Source organism: Podarcis raffonei, chromosome 10 (genome assembly GCF_027172205.1).
Source record: "Podarcis raffonei isolate rPodRaf1 chromosome 10, rPodRaf1.pri, whole genome shotgun sequence".
Lineage (NCBI taxonomy): Eukaryota > Metazoa > Chordata > Lepidosauria > Squamata > Lacertidae > Podarcis > Podarcis raffonei.
Window position 1 is genome coordinate 24,921,625 of NC_070611.1, and position 21,006 is coordinate 24,942,630.

The following is a 21,006-nucleotide window of genomic DNA, read 5'->3' on the forward strand; positions in this document are numbered from 1 at the left end:
CAAACTGTCTTCGTGGGATGGGATGAAATGCAACAGAGGCACAGAAAGCTGACAGAGAACTTGAACACAGCAGTGCCAATAGTCCTACATATTGACTATGTATACTTTTTAGGAAGCAAATAGCCGCTTCTTAGTATCACATTTCCTGGTTTCTGGCACTGGCTTTCAAGTCTCTGTTACACCCTAATAAAAGTTATTGCTTTCAGCTGTTTTCCTTGCTCATCAATCAAGCATCTTAATGAACCAAAAGTGTGTGCCTTCAGTTCAATAGTGGGCACAGATGTGGAGGGAAGGGTCTAGAGGAGTGGAAAGTAGGGACCGGATCTCAAACAGTTGCTGGCTTCAATTATTTCCAGGTGCAATACAGACACCAATGTTTGCAAGCATAAAAATGTCCATGGAAATAGTTCACTTTACATGATGTAAAGTTGTGAGCATTGATCTGCACGTCTGAGGTTCTCTCAGGAGCCAGAAATTGAACAAGAGCTGTCTGGTTCTGCTGGGTAATCACTAAAGACAAAAGTGGCATGGAGATTTCCCTCTGAGCTGATGCTGTGTTGCTGAGAATCCATCTGAGAAGCTTCACAAATCCCTTTGCCTCTGATAAATGGTGATGCAGTGAGGCTCTGCTGGTCCTCAAACGCCACTGAGGCATTTGGGATTGCAGCTGTGTACTCGCAGAGGTGGTGGGGGAAAGCAAATGATATTTTCTTTGCTCATCTGCAAGACAGATCCCGGCTTGTTCGGCAAACCATGGCTATAACAAACCATGGCTTAGTGTTGCATCCGAACTACCAATTTCATCTGTGGAGAACCTTTTGCAGCTCTGGACTGGATCCTGGATTCTCCACCCATGGGGGACCATTCTGACAGGTGGGACGCATTTTTTCCTCTGTGGTTTGTAGTGTGGTTTGAATTCATGTCACACTGCAAATGAAGGTCCTAGCACTGCTTGAAGTCCATGCAGACCAGTGCCAACTTTAAACCCTATTTTCATCCAATGGAAACATTGTAGTGCAGCCAAACCCAGCAGGCTTGAAGTCGCCACTGACAAGCAGTGACATTCCTGCTTTGCTCACTGGCTGCTGCACCTCTACCCAATGTTGTAAGTGGTGTTGGGGGAATTTGGGACCTAGTTAGGATCCCAGAGCCCAGAGGCTCCATAATCTGACCTACCGTATTTTTCGCCCTATAGGACGCACCAGCCCATAGGGCACACCTAGTTTTCAGGGGGGGAAATCAAGGAAAAAATATGATCCCCCCCCCCGCAGCTCTGGGAGCAGCGGACAGGCTGCACGCAGCCTGTGCGCTACTCCAACACCTTCTTCCTGCTTTTGCGGGAGGTGGCGGAATTCCCCCATCTCCTATAAAAGCCAGCAGAAGCCGCACACCCTTTAAAGAGCGCGCGGCTTTTGCCTGCTTTTGCGGGAGGTGGGGGAATTCCCCCATCTCCCGCAAAAGCCCACAGGAGGGAGAAGGGAAAAGCCCCCAAGAGCGGTGCGCTCTTTAAAGGCTGCGCGGCTCCTGCGGGCTTTTCGACCCAGCTTGTGGGGCTGGTGATGGGGGGAAGTGCTGCTTTCCCCCACCAGCCTCAAAGCCGGGTCGGAGAGTAGCTGGAAGGCGTCGTGCGCCTTCCCGCTGCCCCCCCATCCTCTGGGGCTGGCGATGGAGGGAAGATTTTCCCCACCGCCAGCCTCAAAGAGCAGACTCTTCTGGCTTCAGCGAAAGCAACGCGAAGCCTCCGGAGCTCAGGCTTCCTAGGCTTCGCGTTGCTATCGCTGAAGCCAAGAAGCCTGCATTCGCCCCATAGGATGCACACACATTTCCCCTTCATTTTTGGAGGGAAAAAGTGTGTCCTATAGGGCGAAAAATACGGTATATGCTTGTTCATTACACCCAGGTATACCTCTCCACTTCAGAGTTCTCTCCTTCCATCCAACCCTGCATGTCTCTATCTGCTTGTCTGATACTGTTCTCATCACCATCTCAGACTCAACATGTCCAAGATGAAGCTGCTTCTCTCTCCACCCCAGCCTTCCCTTTTGATCCTCCCCAGATCTGCCAACACCACTCAGACTGACTCGGCTTTATCATCAATTCTTCTCTCATTTGTTTGCCACATTCAATCAGTTGCCTTATATATACAGTACTGAAATGTAATAAACCAGGCCATGGCAACTCACCTGGATGCTGATAAGTGGACAGCATTTATTTATAGATCACCTTTCCTGAGTGACCATTCTTTAGTTTCTTGGAAAAATGAAACCATTGAGTCTGACATGGGGACAGGTGATCACTCGGTTCCACTCACAAGTAACCTATGCAACTGTGAGTTTATGTATTTCAGTCTTCTTTGAACCATTTACAGTGGAAAAATTGATCCCATTCATTTTTGGTGCACATCAGTCGTCTCAAATCTGGCGTATTGACACATGCATGGTAAAAACTGAGTGCAGAAAAGGTCTTGATCTTTGCCATCTGAAGTCAGACACACATAGCAGCTTTGCAGATACCAAAGTGGAAAGAAGAGAGCAACAAAAAGAACACATGTACAGAATGGAATGCATGCTATGTGAAATTGCTAAGCAACAGCATTTAGTGTTTTGAATAAGGCTTGTCAATTAGAGAAAACATGTGCACCTTGAAAAGCACATATTGATGAGGGGCAGGTATATTGGTTTATTTAACACAGGCTGTAGATCAGGGATGGGCAACCTGTGGCCCCAGTCAGCACAGCTGTTGGTATAGGAACTTCTAGAACTTTAGTAATTAGAATATGCAATTAGCACTGAGGCCAATGCATTTCTAGAAGGGCGTCGTCATCACCTGTCAACTGCAACATGTAATACTTTTTAAGGGAAGGAAGTTCAACTGAGTTATCAGGATCTAGAGTTTACCATGGAAAGACAACGAAAAGGACATTTCAGGAGTGGATTCACCATGCCTTTCTCTCTACCTGTCCATTTTATTGCATGGGTTTCCTCTTCCATAAAGAAAGTGATCTACACTTGTATGAATCAGTTCATAGAGACGGATAGACAAGTTTTGACAGGCTTACAAGAAATAGCAACCAATCTGGAGAACTTAATATAAAGGCCTGAGCTCCAGAACAAAAAAAGGAAGCAGTTTGGTCAATGCAAAGATCTGCCTCCCTTAAGGTTCTCAACTCTCGTTCCAGCCCCCAAAAGGCTGATGCATCTGTTTTTGTGCTATGATCAGGGCTACTTTTGCAGAATGATTTACTCCCCATTTTTGAAGTTTGGGATTCCTTTGCGCACACACATTCACGTTCCAGCCTTGTTTCTACAGTCCCTGGGTCCAGCTCTCTCATCCAAGGCTCAGTTTCTTACATTAATGTCTAGCAAAATGGCCTTTTATTTATAAACAAAAATGTATCTATCCTGCTGCATCATAAAACATTGATTAAATTATTATTTAATTTCTATACTGCTTAATATATTAAACATGTATCTAAAAAAACAGAAGAAACAGCAGACAACTTAAACAAAATATTACAAAAACACACAGTTGCATTAATACAAAGTTACTAATATATATAAATCAATATCAATTCATTTTCCTTCAGACACACATACCCTTTCAGCCTCCCGTTTACTGTTTTTGGGGATCTGTCTGTTTTCTTTTGCACAATTGGGAACGTTATCATGTGTTTTGGTTGTCTCAGTATATACCAGTTCTGGTTTCCTGGACATTTTCTGTCCTAGGCTGCTTTATCAAATTTTAAGCAAGAACTACATACCTCCGAAAATCTGCTACTAGCCTGACATCTGCAATGACAAGCTTGTGCTCTATAATCATGTGCTTCAGAAGTTGGTTTTGTTCTGATGCAGGAGAATATTCTTCACAGAATATACAAGGCACAGATGGAGAACCTTCTACAGCAGAAATGCCACCTGGACTTTCTGGCAGAGAAAGTGGCTCCAAAATGTAGTCTTCGTGGTCTAAAGAGAAATAATAATTATAAATCACAAATATATTATATTAGATTATCTCAGTGTCAAAAGCAATCTTTTTTTTTTTAAGTCAGCAAATGGACTTGTTGTGCACTCCATAGAATGGAATGAAAAAGAATGGAAAGGTGTTTCTTTATTAAATTTCTATCCTGCCCTTGCTCCCAAATGAGCCAAGGGTGGCAATGAACTTCCTGTATGGCTGGTTTTGCATCAAAGACTTCTTGCATATTACTTTCTTACAGTGTTAGGTGCAGAGCAGGGGAGAGAAACCATGTCTGGCCAGCTTGGAGTTTGTAATAAATGTGACATCAGCCCAGGCTGGTATGTAGACCTCATACAGGTAAAATTCCCAGTTCACTTCAATGGAGGGCATATACAGACCTACTGGGCATACCTAACTGTGTCCACTCAGAAGTAAGTCCTACTAAATCCCACATAAATGGGATTAAGCTTGTAGCCTTACTGCAAAGTGCACACAACTATCTGAAAAGCCAGTCTTCTGCAACATCCTAGTGGCAAGAATCATTTCACAGGAAAAACTTACGGTCTGCTTACTCAATGATTAAATGCTAAACCTTTGGCTACAAGTCAAATGTAAAATAAGTTCTACATGGACAGTTTCCGCTGCTCCCATTAGGAACAGCCAGATCAGGTGTTGCATCTCTAATGTCCCCAAAGATCAACGAGCAAATTTCAAGATAGGACTTAGCCACATACAGCAAAATAGTTCCCCGTTTGCAAATGAGAGGCTGCATTCTTGCAAGAGCGCATGTGCCGCGGCTGTCCTTTTATCTTGGTTATTGACACCTCACAGAGCACTACAGAAGGGTCACAGCTTAGTAGCAGAGCTCATGCAGCGCATTACAAATTGGCAGAGGTTGACAACCTGTTTGGACTAGAGGGCACATCTCATATTTTGCGAGTGGGCTGGAGGCACCAGTCACCAAATGCCTGCCACGGAAAGGGCATGGCATAACACAAAATTAGAGCAACAATCATTTCCAACAACCATGGGAAGCCAACTATGTCCCGCTGGCCCTGGCTATGGAGATCACACATGTGTGCATGCACATTGATGCTTCTCCTGCCTAATAGCAAGGGAGCATTTCAGAAAATATATACAAGGCAGCCACAATGTTCTCATTTCACAGAAATCCCTTGGTACCTGCACATTTTGCTCCATGACCTTCTTTCTAGGAGAGCTAGAGGCTTGATTTTCCCCCCAAATGGCAGGTCAGAGTCAGGTGCACCTGCCCAGGAGTCCCACTGGGATCAGGGAGATCCCTGATCCATGGCATGTCCAGATAGGGGTGAAAAATAATCCTGCCTAAACTTCCCAAAAGCCACTCTCAGAGAGTGTAGACAATGCTGAGCTATTTGAACCAGAAGTATGAGTTTGTATGAGAAAACTCCTTTTGTTCCACTTTGCCCTGGGATCCCAAAGCAAAAGGACCAATGGGAGAATGGGGAAAGGGAGGGTATGCATCTTGCAGTGCAGATAGCAGACCTGAAGCTCTTAGCCCAGTTTCTTGAGGCTCTTGGTTGGAGATCATGTGGGTTACAAGCAGGAGGAAAAGCAAAATGCAGAAAGAGAGAAAGGAAGGGCAACAAGGGAGTGTCCTTATTTACCTTTCACTCTGGCATGAGGCCTCCAACAAATTATTCCCCCCTGCCACCCTGGAATGCAGCCCTCAAGGGAAAAAGGGTCACACACTCCAGTGTTACAAGGAAATGTGCATACCTGTAGATAAGGATAGAATAGGCTGCTTCTTCCTGACAAAACTTGGAAGGTACACTTCCTGCATACTTGTCTCACTAGCATAACCTATGAACAGCAGTCTGGAAGAAGGAAAGGTACTTGCAGTCAAGCCTAACCATGTTCACTCAGAAGCAAGTCCTGCTGAATTTAATAGAACTTACTCCCAGGTAAGTGGAGTTAGGATTAGCTGATGATAAAATTGACAAGAGCATTGTTGAAGAACTCTCTTTAGTCTCAACGAGGCAAGAGACACTATACCTGCAATCATCAACGATACTGGAATTTATAGACTTAGTGTCTGCATGATAACATTTGTGACACAAGTCTTTAAGAGCAGGGCATATAGATATGGACATTGATGGGTCTGTCAGCTCATTGTGTAGAAATACAACTGTACCCAAACAAAATAAGAACATCTGCTGGAATGTTAAGTGTCTTTCTAATTAAATTCAGCAGTTGAATGAATCAATTCATTAGCAACAAGCCTGGTTTATTATCTCATTAATACAGCTGGCTAATACGAGGAGATTAGTTGAAAAACTTGACAACAATCCCAAAACAAGAAGGGATGCAGCAACAACAAAAACATACAGCCAAGAAAACAAGGTAGAACAATGAGATGGGGTTTTCAAACAAAATAAAAATCCTAAAATAATACTTAAAAAGAAAATAGAACAGTATGCCTGCTACATAAAGTTTTAACTTGAGAGGAGTTACATAATATTTATCTTGTGATCTTTGCTGCTTAGAATACTATGCGCTAGATATAAAATTGCATGACATGCAGCCACAAGCCTTAAACAAGATATGCAATATTAGCAATTCAGTCTAGGGGCTGGTGATATCTATCATTATATTCTGAGATATCACCCTAAGAAGTTGCAGGACAATGCTTTTAGGCACAACTTTGAATTAGGGTTGCCATCATGAAGTCAGAGTACCTTGTAAATCATTTTCTCTAGTCCAAAGGCTTCATACAACATGAAAAAGAACAGGTACAATTACAGCACTTCTAAGCTATCATATAACTGTGCCTGTTTATTGTATTCTTGCAATATAGTGGGCGTTACTGGACAGGTTGGGACCAATTAATTTGTGCCAAGGTAGCATGAAATGTCTAAACAGCCATCTGCTGGTCTACATATTGGGGTAAACCAATATGTGATGTGGCTGCCCCTGCCCTGGCTCTGGGTCCAAATGAACTCTGCATTTCGGACGCATCTAAGTAACACTGTGCACTGAGACCAATACAAGGATGTTCGATAGTCTTTACCCACTGAAAGTGAAGGAGGAAAATTTATGTATTTCAGACTTACACACGTTATATTCTACATTTATTGACATCTGACATTATAAACAGCTCCACCTAATGTGGGCACAGCTTTTATAAGCAAGATAGAGAAGATCCTAATTTCTACAATTAAACTGTTCAGCACCTGGGCAATAGGGCTAGGACACAAATTTCACATTTTTTTTGCAATGTCATGAACTTGGATTTCCTAAGTATGAAAATAGTCTCCTATATCTAAGCTGAGTGAATTTTTAAAAGACCAGCATAATAGATACAACCAGCTTTCTGACTAAAAGATGAGCGAAAGCTTATCAGTTGAGTAAAATTCATGAACGTTTTGTGAAATGCTTTAGATCTTCCTAATAAACTGAATTAGCATTTTGTTCAAGTTCATGGGAGTCATTTGTCTGTTACTTCACTCATTAACATGCTATTACTGCTACATGGGAATTAGCCAGAGCAGCCATGTGCTCCAAGACAGCACATCTCACAGATCAATCAGCCTCAGTATTCAGCAGTGATCTACTGAATGCAAATTTAATACTTCAAAAAGGCAACTCCGTCCTGCAGCTAAACTGGGTCAATTTTACATGAGCCGTGTATCGATCTTCTCAGACATTTGCTGCTACCCAAATACAAGGCCTCACTGCATAAATGCATCCGACGGTGTAGGTTTCAGAAGAGCAGAAAGTTACCAAAATCATGTAATCCAAGTTTACTTCAAACAGGTACTGCAGGAATCCAAGCCTGACAGAAATGCAACTGTATTTAACTGCAACATTGAACAGTTTTGTTCAGCACGGAAGTTTGTAGATGCTGCAGTTTCATTAGCATTAACAAGTGTTGCTATGGGTACCAGAGTGGAGGCGTCGGAATATAAGTGAATGGAAGAAATAGGAAACAGATGAACAAAAATCTTCAACAGTTGGAGGGAAACAGCCCGAATTAGGCCAGGCTTTAAAAAAGAAGACATCTTTCCTTCTCCTATTAGTTAGTGAGTCCATGTCACGATATAGGTCCTTTCTAAAAGAACAATGGAGTAATATACAACTCCATATAAGATATACTTGCACACATGTAGATCATTCTGGTAGATCTTGAAAACAAGAACATTTTTTTTAAAAGGAATAACTTTGCCAGCAATGGCGCATAGAATGCTATATTTGTTTTAGAAATGTTATTGATTTTATCTGTTTTAATCTGTGTTTTAATAATGATTATTTTATGTATAATTGTTTTCTAATTGACTTTTAGTTGTATTTTATCTTTAGCCTTATTTGTATACTGCTGGGAGAGCTCTATCATCAAGCAAATTATAAATCATTTAAAAAAAATATGAACATCATGGGGATAGCATATTATTCCCCGTGTGAACACCCAAAATTCATTGCCCTGCAGAAAAATATTGTCTGTCTCACTACAGGGAAAATGGACTAGTCCTGTTTTGTCATTAATATCTTCTTCAGCTACATCCTGTTATTAGAAATCTTTCAGTACATGGACTGCAGATGGATTAGAGAGAGTTGTGTCTCAGTTCGCTGGAGGCAGCAGGTTCGGAAATATATCAAGAGTTGTCACAGAGAAAGAGAAAATACCAACAGCCACTGGATAAAACTGGTTTCAAGACCCTGTCCCACGTCATGGTCTCTCAGTCCCCCCCCCCCCCCGACAAGGCACTGTCTCAGCTTTAGAACACCAGATGTGAAACGCAAAGAGCTAACAAAATAAAAACCAGAGCATACTTTCTAATATAACTGATAAATACAGTTGTACCTTGGATCCCAAACACTGGAAGTGAGTGTTCCAGTTTGCGAACAACCTTTGGAACCTGAACGTCCTGCAGCCAGCCGGAAGCTACGCCTTGGTTTCTGAATGTTTTGGAAATCGAACGGACTTCTGGAAGAGATTCCGTTCGACTTCCGAGGTACCACTGTGCTGAGGTACAACACATTCCTCCCACGTATATTCCAGGGTTGTTGTTTTTAATTATTAAAGGAAAATGCCTACTTCCAATTCCAACGTATGCAGCTCAAGCCATGGGTTGTGAAAGTTTTGAAATAAAGGAATACAGCAACTGCCTTATACAACCAGAAGCTAGTTTAGTATTGTCCACACTGCCCAGCAGCAGTTCTCCAGGAGGAGGAGGAGAGGAGTTTGGATTTGATATCCCGCTTTATCACACACCCGAAGGAGTCTGAAAGCGGCTAACATTCTCCTTTCCCTTCCTCCCCCACAACAAACACTCTGTGAGGTGAGTGGGGCTGAGAGACTTCAAAGAAGTGTGACTGGCCCAAGGTCACCCAGCAGCTGCATGTGGAGGAGCGGGGAAGCGAACCCAGTTCACCAGATTATGAGTCTACCACTTCAGGGATTTAGCCAGGGTCTCTTCCAGCCCTACCTGGAGATGCCAACGATTGAAGGTGAGTCCTTGGGCATGTGGTGCATGTGCTCTACCGTTGAGCTACAGTGATGTGAATTAACCAGTGAATTAACTGTTTGGTTAAAAGGCAGGGCCTGCTCCAAAAAATGGCAAGGCTGGGCCTTCGCGGATCAGCAGAGGGTGCATCATCTTGACAGCGATATTATTTTTGCTTTCAAGAGGATTGGATGCAGGCCAGGATAATCACTTTGCATATTCTACTTCTTCCAGGTTAGGAGGGCCACTGAGGGTCCTCTGCTCAAGAGCTCCCATCAGTAGCAAGACACCAGAATTTATAAGAGGGAAATCTTGTTTTTCCGATACTAAGTGGATGGATACCACCAAAAAGCATTCTACATTCATGTATTCGGACACTGATTAAGCTGCAGCTGAACCACCAGCTCAAGGAAACATCTGTAGCTCCATCTCCCCCCACCCCTTTCCCCTTGTTCAGTTGATAAAAAAGGGGTGAGACCTGGTTAGAAAATGCTCTTATTTATGGCTTCCAAATCAAAAACTATTTTTCCCCTGGGTAATGGCCAATTCTGGAACAAAAGCTCCTTACAACTCTTTCTAAGTATTCCTTTTTCTAGTTCCGCAAGCTCCCAAGTTATTAGCATCTTACATTTCTTCCTTTCTGGTCACAAAACCATGGTGCCAAACACGGAACACAAACATATCCATGGCCAACAGCACAAACCTAGTACCTAAGCCGATTAACCCTGAAAATCACACTATTTTAGTTACAACAACCGTCTTTTCATTTTTCAATTTTCCAAAGCAAAGGGAACAGGGCATAACTATGTCTTTAAAAAAATGCAGAAAAACAATAGGGTTAGTATAAAATTAATACCACCACTAACCCAACTGGAGCTACAACAGGCTCTAGCTCTGCGCATCATTCTCTGCTTGTGCCTACTACCAATATGAAGACCCAGGTAATGCAGGCATCAGCAAGAACAACAGGTTGCTCACCCTTGCTTTAAATGGTCCAGTGTTATGACAGTACTAGCATCTGTGTCATTTCAATGATCAGCAGTGATTGCAGAGCCAAGCAACGGTTGGTTGAGAAAATGCTACATCTGCATTAATGGAGGAGGGTGTTATATGAGGCCACTTGAGGGTGTCACACACACATATGGATATACATCCCATTATATTATTTACCACATAGGTTTCCTTGAAAACCTTACTTTCTGATTTAGGTTCTCTCCGGAGGACAGAGATGGTGCACCAACTTTGTTTCTCAAAGCAAACGTTAAACACAGAATAAGACAGTGTGGTCTTTCTGCACGAGTGGCTCAGTCCTCAATTGAAGCAGCATAGATCCTGTTTAATTCTGTGTCACTGAAGCTTTGAATAAAGCCGACTATTTTATTGGCATGCTATTATGCTTCCTTCATTCCAATCTTGAGTGCCTTTGTTTCATAGTGGCAATTCTAGCAACTTGGCCCTTTAGTTCAAATGCTCACAACAGTAGTTTCTACTTCATTAGGAAACAAGATTGGTAGCGGCTTCAAGTCTTGCATCTCATTCTCAAATTCAGCTCTTTTGGCAAGCTTCAGTAAAATTTTAGAAACACGAAAGATTTCCCCCCTCTGCTAACGAGAATATCTATATGCAACGTGTTCCAGGAGATTTTAAAAACGAACGCATCACATATTATCTGAATGAAGCCAGTAAACCTGGGATATCCGTTTCAAATAAATAAATTCAATATATGGCTTTGAACCCATTTCCATTTAAGTTTCACATGTATTTTTGTATATCACACCCCCTTTATACAGTGCACAACAGACAGAAGAACTAATAGTTGGCCACAGGTCAACCCAGAAATTTGCAACCTTTGGGGCGAAAGGGTATATTTGGAAATATAAGAAATTTTCTTGGGTGGGCACGACAAAACACCCATCTCACCAAATAAAAAATTATGCTGCACATAGATTCCTCCCCACTCTTAGACAAACAAACCTAGAACACCTCACCCAAAATACATAGGGAGGCAAACCCCTTGCAAAAAAAGAAGAAAAAGAAAGGAAAAAGCCCAACTCTTACTTCCTTCTCCACACTGGGCACCCCAGGATTAAACCAAGGCAATCACTGTTAACTCTATAAATTTTCGAACCCCGACATTATCAGTTCCACGAAGCAGCATCAAAGGAAAAATCCTTTCCTAGACTACGTATGTCAGTTCAGGCTGCTGCTAGGGGTTTGTATGTTTTAATGCTGCAGTGCTTGGGTGTGGCAGTAGGAAATTCTGTGTTTCTACCTACCCCTATATGCCCCCCCAATCAATTCACCCAACCTCCAGCATTGTGATGTGTGTGTGTGATGCTCATTTTTATTTTTAAAGAATAGCCAAGGGGCTTTATTTTATGTTCTATCTCAGGGCTGTGGTGCTTATCAACAAGATCAGAGATAAAAGATCTCTCTGGATACCCTTTAGAAAGGATCTCTGAAGAGCAGGCAGAGGAGTTTTATCTCCTGATCCAGAGATGTCCCAGAAGATGTATAAAAACCTTTGAATGAGTTTATAAAATGGGTTTTAGGTTAGCAGTCTCCCAAAAGCGATTTGTTCTGCGGTGCAGACCACCAGCAGATCTCATCTATACCCCATTTCCCGGCCTTTCCCCAGATAGCCAATGCATTCACAATCCGCAAATGCTTAAATACAGCCAAATTGGCAGGTTATAGAGTTAAATCTATTTTTCTATTACAAATCTGCCTGGTAAAAAGGGAGTGGGTGAGAGGAAAGAGACATACCTTTGCTTTAAACATTAAAGTTTAATTCATTGTTATTCTAATAAAAAACAACAACTCCTCAAGGCAATCACAAAACAATAATAATAATAAAAATGTTGTATGAGAGTCGTTTAGGAATTCCCCATAAGCTCCTTGAATGTCACATGTGTTTAGACAAGCCACCCTTCAGTGCTAGCACTCCCAGTGCGGCTTACGGTAATATTAAAGCAATCAAAATAGAAACAATAATACCAACACTACAATACGAGAGGAAAAACAGTAAAAAAACAAACCAACCAACCAGCAGCAAAATTAAAAACCAGCACAAGACATATTTAAAGGCCAAACCAGATGAGACTCCATTCATGCAATTAGCATTTGTGTAAATGTCTTTTCTAAAAGCCAAACAGCAGCTCCTGCTCCAGATTGGGACCATAGTTTGTGGGGTGATGTATGTGCGTGTGCAAATAACTCTCCCTCTCCTTCTCTCTCTCTCTCTCCTTCTCTCTCTCTCCCTCTCCTTCTCCCTCTCCTTCTCTCTCTCTCTCTCTCTCTCACACACACACACACACACACACACACACACGTGTCTTGCTCCAGATTTGACCTCCCATGCCTGCTATCTACATTGGGGGAAAAGCTTTCAGATGCAAGGGGCAGGGGCAATATGGATCAGAAATGCAGCAAAAGCCCCTTTGCCTCACCCACAGCATTCTGGCTCAGGGCTCCCCTGCACCTATTTACTTTTTTTTTTTTTTTTAAAGGTCCCAGTTCCACAGATATCATCTTGTTTACTACTGCCCTTAAAGAGCCTGGGTTGTCTCCTGGGTGCTGAAAAACACGAGATTTTCAGGCAAGCCTTCCAGGAGAGCATTCCGGAAACAGGGCACAACAGCTGAAATGGTGCTTTGTCTAGTGTCACTCAAGTACCCTTCAAAGGCGCTAGAAAAGACCCTCTGAAGATGACCTCAGTGTGCAAGAAGGTTCATGTATTGCAGGGGAAGCACCAGCCAAGGACCAAGCCGTATAAGGCTTTGAAGGAGCGGTGGGGCATCTTCCACAGCTTGAGGGCTACATTCCTGAATAAGATGAATTCATAAAATCATGAGAGTTGTAAGGGGCCACAAGGATCATCTCGTCCAACTCCCGGCAATGCAGGAATCTTTCACCCAACGTGGGGCTGGAATCCATAACCCTGAGATCAAGAGTCTCGTGCCCTACCAACTGAGCTCTCTCTCCCTTCTGAGCAACATTTTGCCAGAGCTGGAGTCAGACGTGGGTCAGCAGCAAAACAATAAATCAATCAACTGAGGCCAGTGAAGTTAATTATTTAGTCAAGGGAACAAACTGCTACTCTGGCCTAGTGGTCTCATCAACTCTTTCTGGGAGGTCTTGTCCCAATGAAGCAGCTGCGAGGACTGAAGGTCCCTGCCTTCCCAGAGCCCACTAGGACTCCTCTTCAGAGACTTTCTCAAGCAGCCTCGGGCTGCATCGGCACACAATCCTTTCATTTCTCTGTGTGTTCTAGGAGACCAGGGTTGAGGCAAGCTGGTCGCAGCAGAAGAGGGAGACTCCCCAGCTTCTGCCTCCGAGTCTGAACTGTGCTCTGCCGCAGCCTCTTCCTTTTCACAAAACCCTGTCGCCGCTTTTGCCTCTGACACCTCCATCTCCCAGTCTGCTCCTTCTCCTTGTGACCCCTCAACCCGCCACCAATTGGCTGGCTCTGAGCTTTCTCCCCCTGGGGATTCCCTGCCTGGTGCCTTCCACCAGTGCTCTGCACCCATCCGGTCCATGACATCTTCTGAGGGCTATGTGCCAGTAGTGACAGAACCAGGAACAGAAGTGGACAGAGCAGTGGTTGCAAGTTTTACCTCTGCACGTTTTGGTACCAACTCACATATTCACCTCTAATCTCCACCCAGGCAGGCAAAAAACATTATCCGAGTTCAGCGACACATTCCAATCAGGTAAAAACATGGTGGATGTGGAGCAAGCAAATGATATGGAGCAGGGGGTGAATATGGCCTAGGGAGAGTCCAGCGGGGACAGACAGAGAGGCCTCAAGTGCTGCATTTGTTCCCCCAGCCTGAGGTTCCCTACCCCTGCTTTAAAGATAGGCACAAGCCCTTTGAATTGTACTCTGGAAGGGATCCTCAGCCAGCGAAGCTGTTTTAGACCCAACAAGATACACTTCCCTAAAGTTACCCCTACTCAAATAATAAGGTTTAATTGTGATGTTAAACATAAGAAGCAAAGTGGTAGCATTTCAGAATGTTGAAATATACTATACTGTATACCATTCCTATACTAAAATTGTAATCCTATAATCTTAACCCAGGAAAAGCATAGGCATGCATAGTCTTGTGTTATTTGATGCTAAAGAACACAGGTTTGTTTTTACACTCTGCCAAGAATCAATATATGAAGCAGACTGCTCGACTTCCCTAGAAAGGACATTCTGTGCTTGTGGTGCCACCACCTACGGGGCCCCAAATCACATATTGTGGGATGGGATTTATCAAAAAGAAGGGGGAAAATACCACGATATGAAATGGTATGTGGTGGGGCAGGGGTTCTCAGGTAATCAGTGGGCATGATCATTACCTCCAGACTATACTCCTGTTGTATCTGGAGCTATGCATCTTGGTGGAGCATGCACACTTTTGATGCTACTTCCCTGTAGCAGGGCTTACGCTTTTTTAAAATAAAATAAAATGCCACTCCTAACTATGCTGCAACAAAGGTGATTTCTTATTATTTGGTAGTTACTTCACAATTCTAGATAACTGTAAGAAAAGCAGGAGCAAGAACAAACGCTAATAATTCATGGGTGTTGTTGTTGTGCAAGTCAAATATAATGGACATAAAACCAAAGTAGAGATGTTTGAAACCTAAGCATATGATATATAGGAAAGGATTGGGTGTGGGAAATTTGTTTTCCTCCCCATTTGTTGGATACTAGACGCTCTTGCTTCCAACCATCCATAACACTTAGTACAGTTATCAGATAATAACTTTAAAAGGTTTTACTTGTATGATAAAGATTTATTCGTATGATTTTAATTCAGTATAATTAACATCTACTATTTTAAGAAACCCAATTTTGGTAGTGATAATAACTGGAGCTTGGAATTTAATTAGAAAAGCTATTCCAGACATAATCACTTCTGCTTGTAATCATTACCCTTCTAACGGAACTGCACTAAAAGAATGTGCCTAAAACACCTGCTAAGGTTTTTCAGTAGGGAAGACATTGTTTTTCCTCCTAAAGACAATTTTGAAAAGTCACAAGCCCGGAAACATCCTAAATTGCAATGTTAGCTGGAAGCACAGCCAAGACCAGATATTCCTAAGGGCCCTTTACGGCAGAGGAACCAGAAGGCTTTGGAATCTGAGAGCTTTCCATGAGTTTACTCAGGCCTTAACACAGCTGATAATACTGCTGAATAATGAAATGGATCAACACCTGGGCACCTCTCTTCTTTTGCCAACCTGGCTTTTCCAGTTGTTTTGTGCAACAATTCCCATTAGTCCCAGTCAGTATGTGCTTGACATACATTACTTCTTATCTTCACAACAAACCTATGATGGTGAGAGGCAAGATGTGTGTAAGGAGATGGAGAGTATGAAAGAGAATGGTAGCTTGCCTGAAGCCACTTAGTGAGTTCATGGCTGAGACAAGGTTTGAACTGATGACTTCCTGACTCTCAGGACACATTCGTCACCACTAAATCAGCTCTAAGATAAGTTAGGGTTAGAATGTCAAAAGCCACTCAGTGAACTTAATAGAAGAATGGGGATTTGAATCCAGATTTTTCTGATCTAAGGCATGTCACCATCCATTTAGTTATCACACTGACTCCTTAAACATCAGATGACATTCCACTGGCATAACCTGATTGGTGATGGTTTTCCTACAAGGTATGGGACGCGGATGGCGCTGTGGGTTAAACCACAGAGCCTAGGACTTGCTGATCGAAAGGTTGGCGGTTCGAATCCCCGTGGCGGGGTGAGCTCCTGTCGTTCGGTCCCAGCTCCTGCCCACCTAGCAGTTCGAAAGCACCCCTAAGTGCAAGTAGATACCGTATTTTTCGCCCCATAGGACACACCGGCCCATAGGACGCACCACGTTTTTTTGGGGGGAAATAAAGAAAAAAAAAATTATTTCCCCCCAGGCGATTGTGGGGCTGGCTGTCCCCGGAGCTTGCGGGGCAGGCAGCGGGGAGAAGCACTCTTCTCCCCGCCGCCCGCCTGCAGACAAGGTCCAGGGACAGCGGGAAGACGTGCTGCACCTCCCAGCTGTCCCCGGAGCTTGCGGGGCAGGCAGCGGGGAGAAGCGCTCTTCTCCCCGCCGCCCGCCTGCAGACCAGGTCCGGGGACAGCGGGAAGACACACTGCGCCTCCCAGCTGTCCCCGGAGCTTGCGGGGCAGGCAGCGGGGAGAAGCGCTCTTCTCCCCGCCGCCCGCCTGCAGACCAGGTCCGGGGACAGCGGGAAGACACACTGCGCCTCCCAGCTGTCCCCGGAGCCTGCGGGGCAGGCAGCGGGGAGAAGCGCTCTTCTTCCCGCCGCCCGCCTGCAGAACAGGTCTGCGGACAGCGGGAAGACGCGCTGCGCCTCCCCACCGTCCCCGGAGCTTGCGGGGCTGGTGGCGGGGAGAAGCACGCGTCTCCCCGCCGTCAGCCTCCAAACCACATTGGGAGACAGCGGGATGGCGGAGTTCTGCCTCCCCGCTGTCCCCCCAACCTTGTGGGGCTGGCGCTGCGGCTCTCCTGAAGCCTGGAGAGCGAGAGGGGTCGGTGTGAAAGCCTGCATTCGCCCCATAGGATGCACACACATTTCCCCTTCATTTTTGGAGGGGGAAAAGTGCGTCCTATAGGGCGAAAAATACGGTAAATAGGGACCGCTTTCTAGCGGGAAGGTAAACGGCGTTTCCGTGTGCGGCGCTGGTGCTGGCTCGCCAGATGCAGCTTCGTCACGCTGGCCACATGACCCGGAAGTGTCTTCGTACAGCGCCGGCTCCCGGCCTCTTGAGTGAGATGAGCGCGCAACCCTAGAGTCAGTCACGACTGGCCCTGACGGGCAGGGGTACCTTTACCTTTCCTACAAGGTGCTTGTACACAAAGACCTGAACTTGAATCTAGGACACCTTAAGGACTGCCTGAGCCCTTATAAGCCCAGCTTTACCACCAATATTATTCAGAGGAATGCTGTTAGTTGTCCATTGCATTTCAGATAGCTTCAGCTAGAACATGGCCATTCATTGTTGTTGGTCTCATGCTGTGGAATGCTCTTTCAGCAGATCCTTACTACTAACTTTCAGGTCTCTCTTGAAGACCTTTTATACTGATAGGTTTATTCAGTTTAGCTTTTTCCAAAAGGAGACAGTAGCAGAAGTTGTGGTAGTTATTTTGTATAATTCTCTTGATGTTTCATATTTTAATGTACCTGCATATATTATTGTACACTGCCGTGACATTTTATGAGGGAGTAGTTTTATAAATATTTTTATAAACAGATAACATAAATATGCCGTAAATTAAAAGTCCCCCCCCAAAAAAATATAGAGTGGCATAGAAATAATTCAAACAAACCCCTTTTTGTGTTCACCTGTGATAGAACTGAGCTGCTGTAACATAGAGAGTGCTGTTATGCACCTCTACTATGTAAATATTCACTAGCAGGTTGTTTTCTTCTGCTTCCCTACCACATTGCCAGATTGATTACAATCAGACACGGGAGCAGGATTCCCCAGAAGCACAGTGGGAAAGGGACGCAAGATCTAAAGATTACTAGGAGAACAACAAGTGCCCTGAAAAGATGAGAGATGGAAAAAGGCAAAAACTGCTCTTCAAGGGATGAACATCAAAGCACACTGAAATGTTGCACCTCAAGTATCTGTGGGCATACTGAAGTCTTGCAGTTTGTTCCAGTTCCTTCCTTATGCTGACTTTCATTACTGAATGGGATTTCATCTTCCTGAGGCTTCAGAGCTAGTGGCATGGCCTTTTATAAAAATCTGCAGGAAAGTGCGACAGGAGTAACTGCATAAGCACTTGGTAGACCAACTGGCCATATCAGGGATGCATACTTATGATTCAGTAAAACCAAATTTTGTCATCTAGGACGCCTTTTACCCATTCTCTTGTACTTCAAGAATCTGAAGCATGTGCCACTGCAAGCTAAACCAATTTCTGACAAAGCTGGCGTTGTGTTCGATAAACACATGCCATATGTTTGTAGAAAATACTTGCTCATCCTGGATCTGTTTCCAGCCATTTCCCTTCCAGTCATCTCTTTACTTCAACTCATGCACATACGTTTCCAACGTTACATCTTCATTGGTGTTTAGAAAGAGACTGGCAAAAACAGGCATGTGCCTTTCAAGGATGGAATGCAACTGCAAGCTAAGTAAAATACAAGGCAAAAAGAAATAACGTTCATCCCCTTTCTGTTGCAACAGCTTGGGTGTAGCGTCCCAAAATACACCTGACAGTACAAGTTTATTCAGAAGGAAGACTGATGGCTTTCAACAGGATTTTCTCCCAAGCATTCAGGAAACTGCAGCTTGACAACACAGTCCTTTGCAAACTGACTCCCAAACACTTTACACTCTGATTGGTGGGGCTTACTCCAAGTGCATGCACAGAGTAACAGCCTGAATCCTTCAGACACCATGCAGAGACTAGCCACAGATCTGATTCACCTGCACTTGTAGGGTTCAGAAATATATTTGGGTGAAAAGCTATATAGAAAGAGCCCGCTCTCTGTGATGATCTAGCGGGCCAACAGCTCCACGCTGGGCAAAATATTCCTGCATTGGAGGGGGTTGGACTAGATGACCCTTGTGGTCCCTTCCAAGTGATTCAGGTATCTGTAAATATTTTAGAAAATTTAAGGAGGACATATTTATTTGGCTTTGAATTATTCAGTTTTACTCCTTAAGGGTGCACCTAGTTTCCTGGAAGTAAACCAGCCGAACTTTAATGAGCTTACATTTGAGGACCTACAGAGGAACACTGCCCTATAAAGTAGTAACGCCATGGTACTTCTCCCAAGACACGTGAAAGTATTTGCATGATGGTTTGCACACCGGGTGACGATGCCTACACGTGCTGCAGACCCTTGCAACAAGCAGGCAAGGAAACGCTGTTATTTCCCTTTCCTAGCCCTTCCCTTGCCACGGCCTGTCAACTTTGCCACGCACCTAACTATATAAAGGGGTTGGCTCAGTCGGTACAGCCGAGACTCTTAATTTCAGGGTCGTGGGTTCGAGTCCTGCCTCGCAGGGGGTTAGACTAGATGATCCCTCGTGGCTCCCTTCCAACTCTACGATTCTAATGATACCACGGAAGCGGCTCTAGCGTCACGTCGGCACACAGCGCATGAAGCAGCCACCGGCTGTAACGTGGTCTCCGGAACTCACCGCTCTTCCTCGCCCGCTCCGCCGAGCCTTGGGGAGTTGCCATGGCCACAGCCTGCAGCCGAGAGGATATCGCGCGGCGAGGCTACGCAGGCACACGGGGGATTCCACCTGGCTGGGCCAATGGGAGAGGACGAGGCGCCCCTTCCTACCGCCCCTCGTCGTCGTCGTCGACGACGCAAGGGATGTCGGGAGCGCCGGGCCCCGTCTTTTGTTTTGGCCGCGGGCTCTGCCCGAGAACACACGGCGCGGAGCGGGAGGCGTGGCTTTCCGGAAAGACTACACTTCCCATCATGCCATTGAAACTTCATGCCGGGGGGCGTTGAGAAAGATGCGAGCGAGAGGGGAAGGCGGGGCAAGGGGGCGGGGCTGGCGGCGGCTGTCCCAGAGCGCGAGCTGGGCTCCGTCAATCAGAACAATGACTTCTCCGCGGTCGCCTGAGGAGCGGAGCTGAGGCGCACACAAGCGAGCGGGAGCGCTGGCCGCCGGGCAAAGGGGGCTCGCCGCTTGGCGGTCGCTGCTGCTGCTGCTGCTGCTTCTGCTGCTCTGAGGCGGAGGGGAGCCGCGGCTGCTGCTCCTGTTATTGTTTGGCCAAGAGGGACCGAGAGCCTCCTTGCACTCTTTGGAGCATGTGGATTCCCACCGAGCACGAGAAATACGGAGTGGGTGAGTGAGGAGAGCTCCCCTCAAGAGACCTCCTTTGGCGCCCTTCGGGTTGTCCTCGCTTTGCCCTCCCCGGGTCTTGCTTGCTGCTCCGAGTCGGGAGAGGAGAAGGCGAGGCACCCATCCTTCGCACCCGCCGCGCACCCTTTTGCTCCTTCCAACCTTGATCTTGGCAATTCGTGCATCGGTCTGTTTACTTTCCAGTCGGATGCTGTTGTTTGGTGCGAACGAAAGACCCATCATTGCATGAGATCCATTCTCTTCCCGTTCCTCATCCTTCAACATATCACACACACACACAGAAAAAGTGCCTTTTTGTGGTTTTGGAAATGTGGAGCAAAGGGGGCGGGGAAGGATTGGATCTCTATCTTATTATTAAAAAAATAATAATTGGCGACCATTGCTCGTAAGAAGAGTAAGTGGCTTTTTTAAAGAGTCTGCATGCAACGCGATATCCAAACAATGTATCCAATTAAGCAAGCAACATCGTTAAAAAAAGGGGGGGGGTGTTCCTCAGTCCTCTTGGCGTCCTGGATAAAAAAGAAAAGCAGACTAAGCAAGCTCTCGATTGTGCGAAAATGTGTATTTTGGCATAGGATTTAAAGACAGGCTAAAAACTGCTGCCATCTTTCGTGTAGATTGCGAGAGGCACCAGTGCGCGGCTGAATGTGATGTGGGGTGTGTGTGTGTGTTGGGGTTGGCCGAGGAGTGTTTTTGTTTTAATCTGGATAGTAAC

General features: G+C 45.0%; 2 protein-coding genes across 8 annotated transcripts in view; one reads left to right on the forward strand and one right to left on the reverse strand.

Moving 5' to 3' along the window:
* ZNF277 (zinc finger protein 277) overlaps window positions 1-19,818 on the reverse strand; it is a 39,945-nt gene extending 20,127 nt beyond the window's left edge. Inside the window, exons 1-2 of one of the 2 annotated variants that reach the window (XM_053407028.1) lie at window positions 19,611-19,818; window positions 3,761-3,962 (exon numbers count right to left, since the gene is read on the reverse strand). In XM_053407028.1, the coding sequence (XP_053263003.1) occupies window positions 3,761-3,962; window positions 19,611-19,653 (245 nt within the window). In that variant the 5' untranslated portion in view covers window positions 19,654-19,818. Of the gene's footprint in view, window positions 1-3,760; window positions 3,963-19,391; window positions 19,556-19,610 lie in introns of those variants that run through there. The other variant, XM_053407029.1, reaches the window with a different exon arrangement.
* Window positions 19,819-19,987: 169 nt separating this feature from the next.
* DOCK4 (dedicator of cytokinesis 4) overlaps window positions 19,988-21,006 on the forward strand; it is a 254,753-nt gene continuing 253,734 nt past the window's right edge. For all 6 annotated transcript variants that reach the window (XM_053407020.1, XM_053407021.1, XM_053407023.1 and 3 more), the window contains exon 1: window positions 19,988-20,273. In XM_053407020.1, coding sequence (XP_053262995.1) covers window positions 20,237-20,273 — 37 coding nt within the window. In that variant the 5' untranslated portion in view covers window positions 19,988-20,236. The remainder of the gene's footprint in view (window positions 20,274-21,006) is intronic.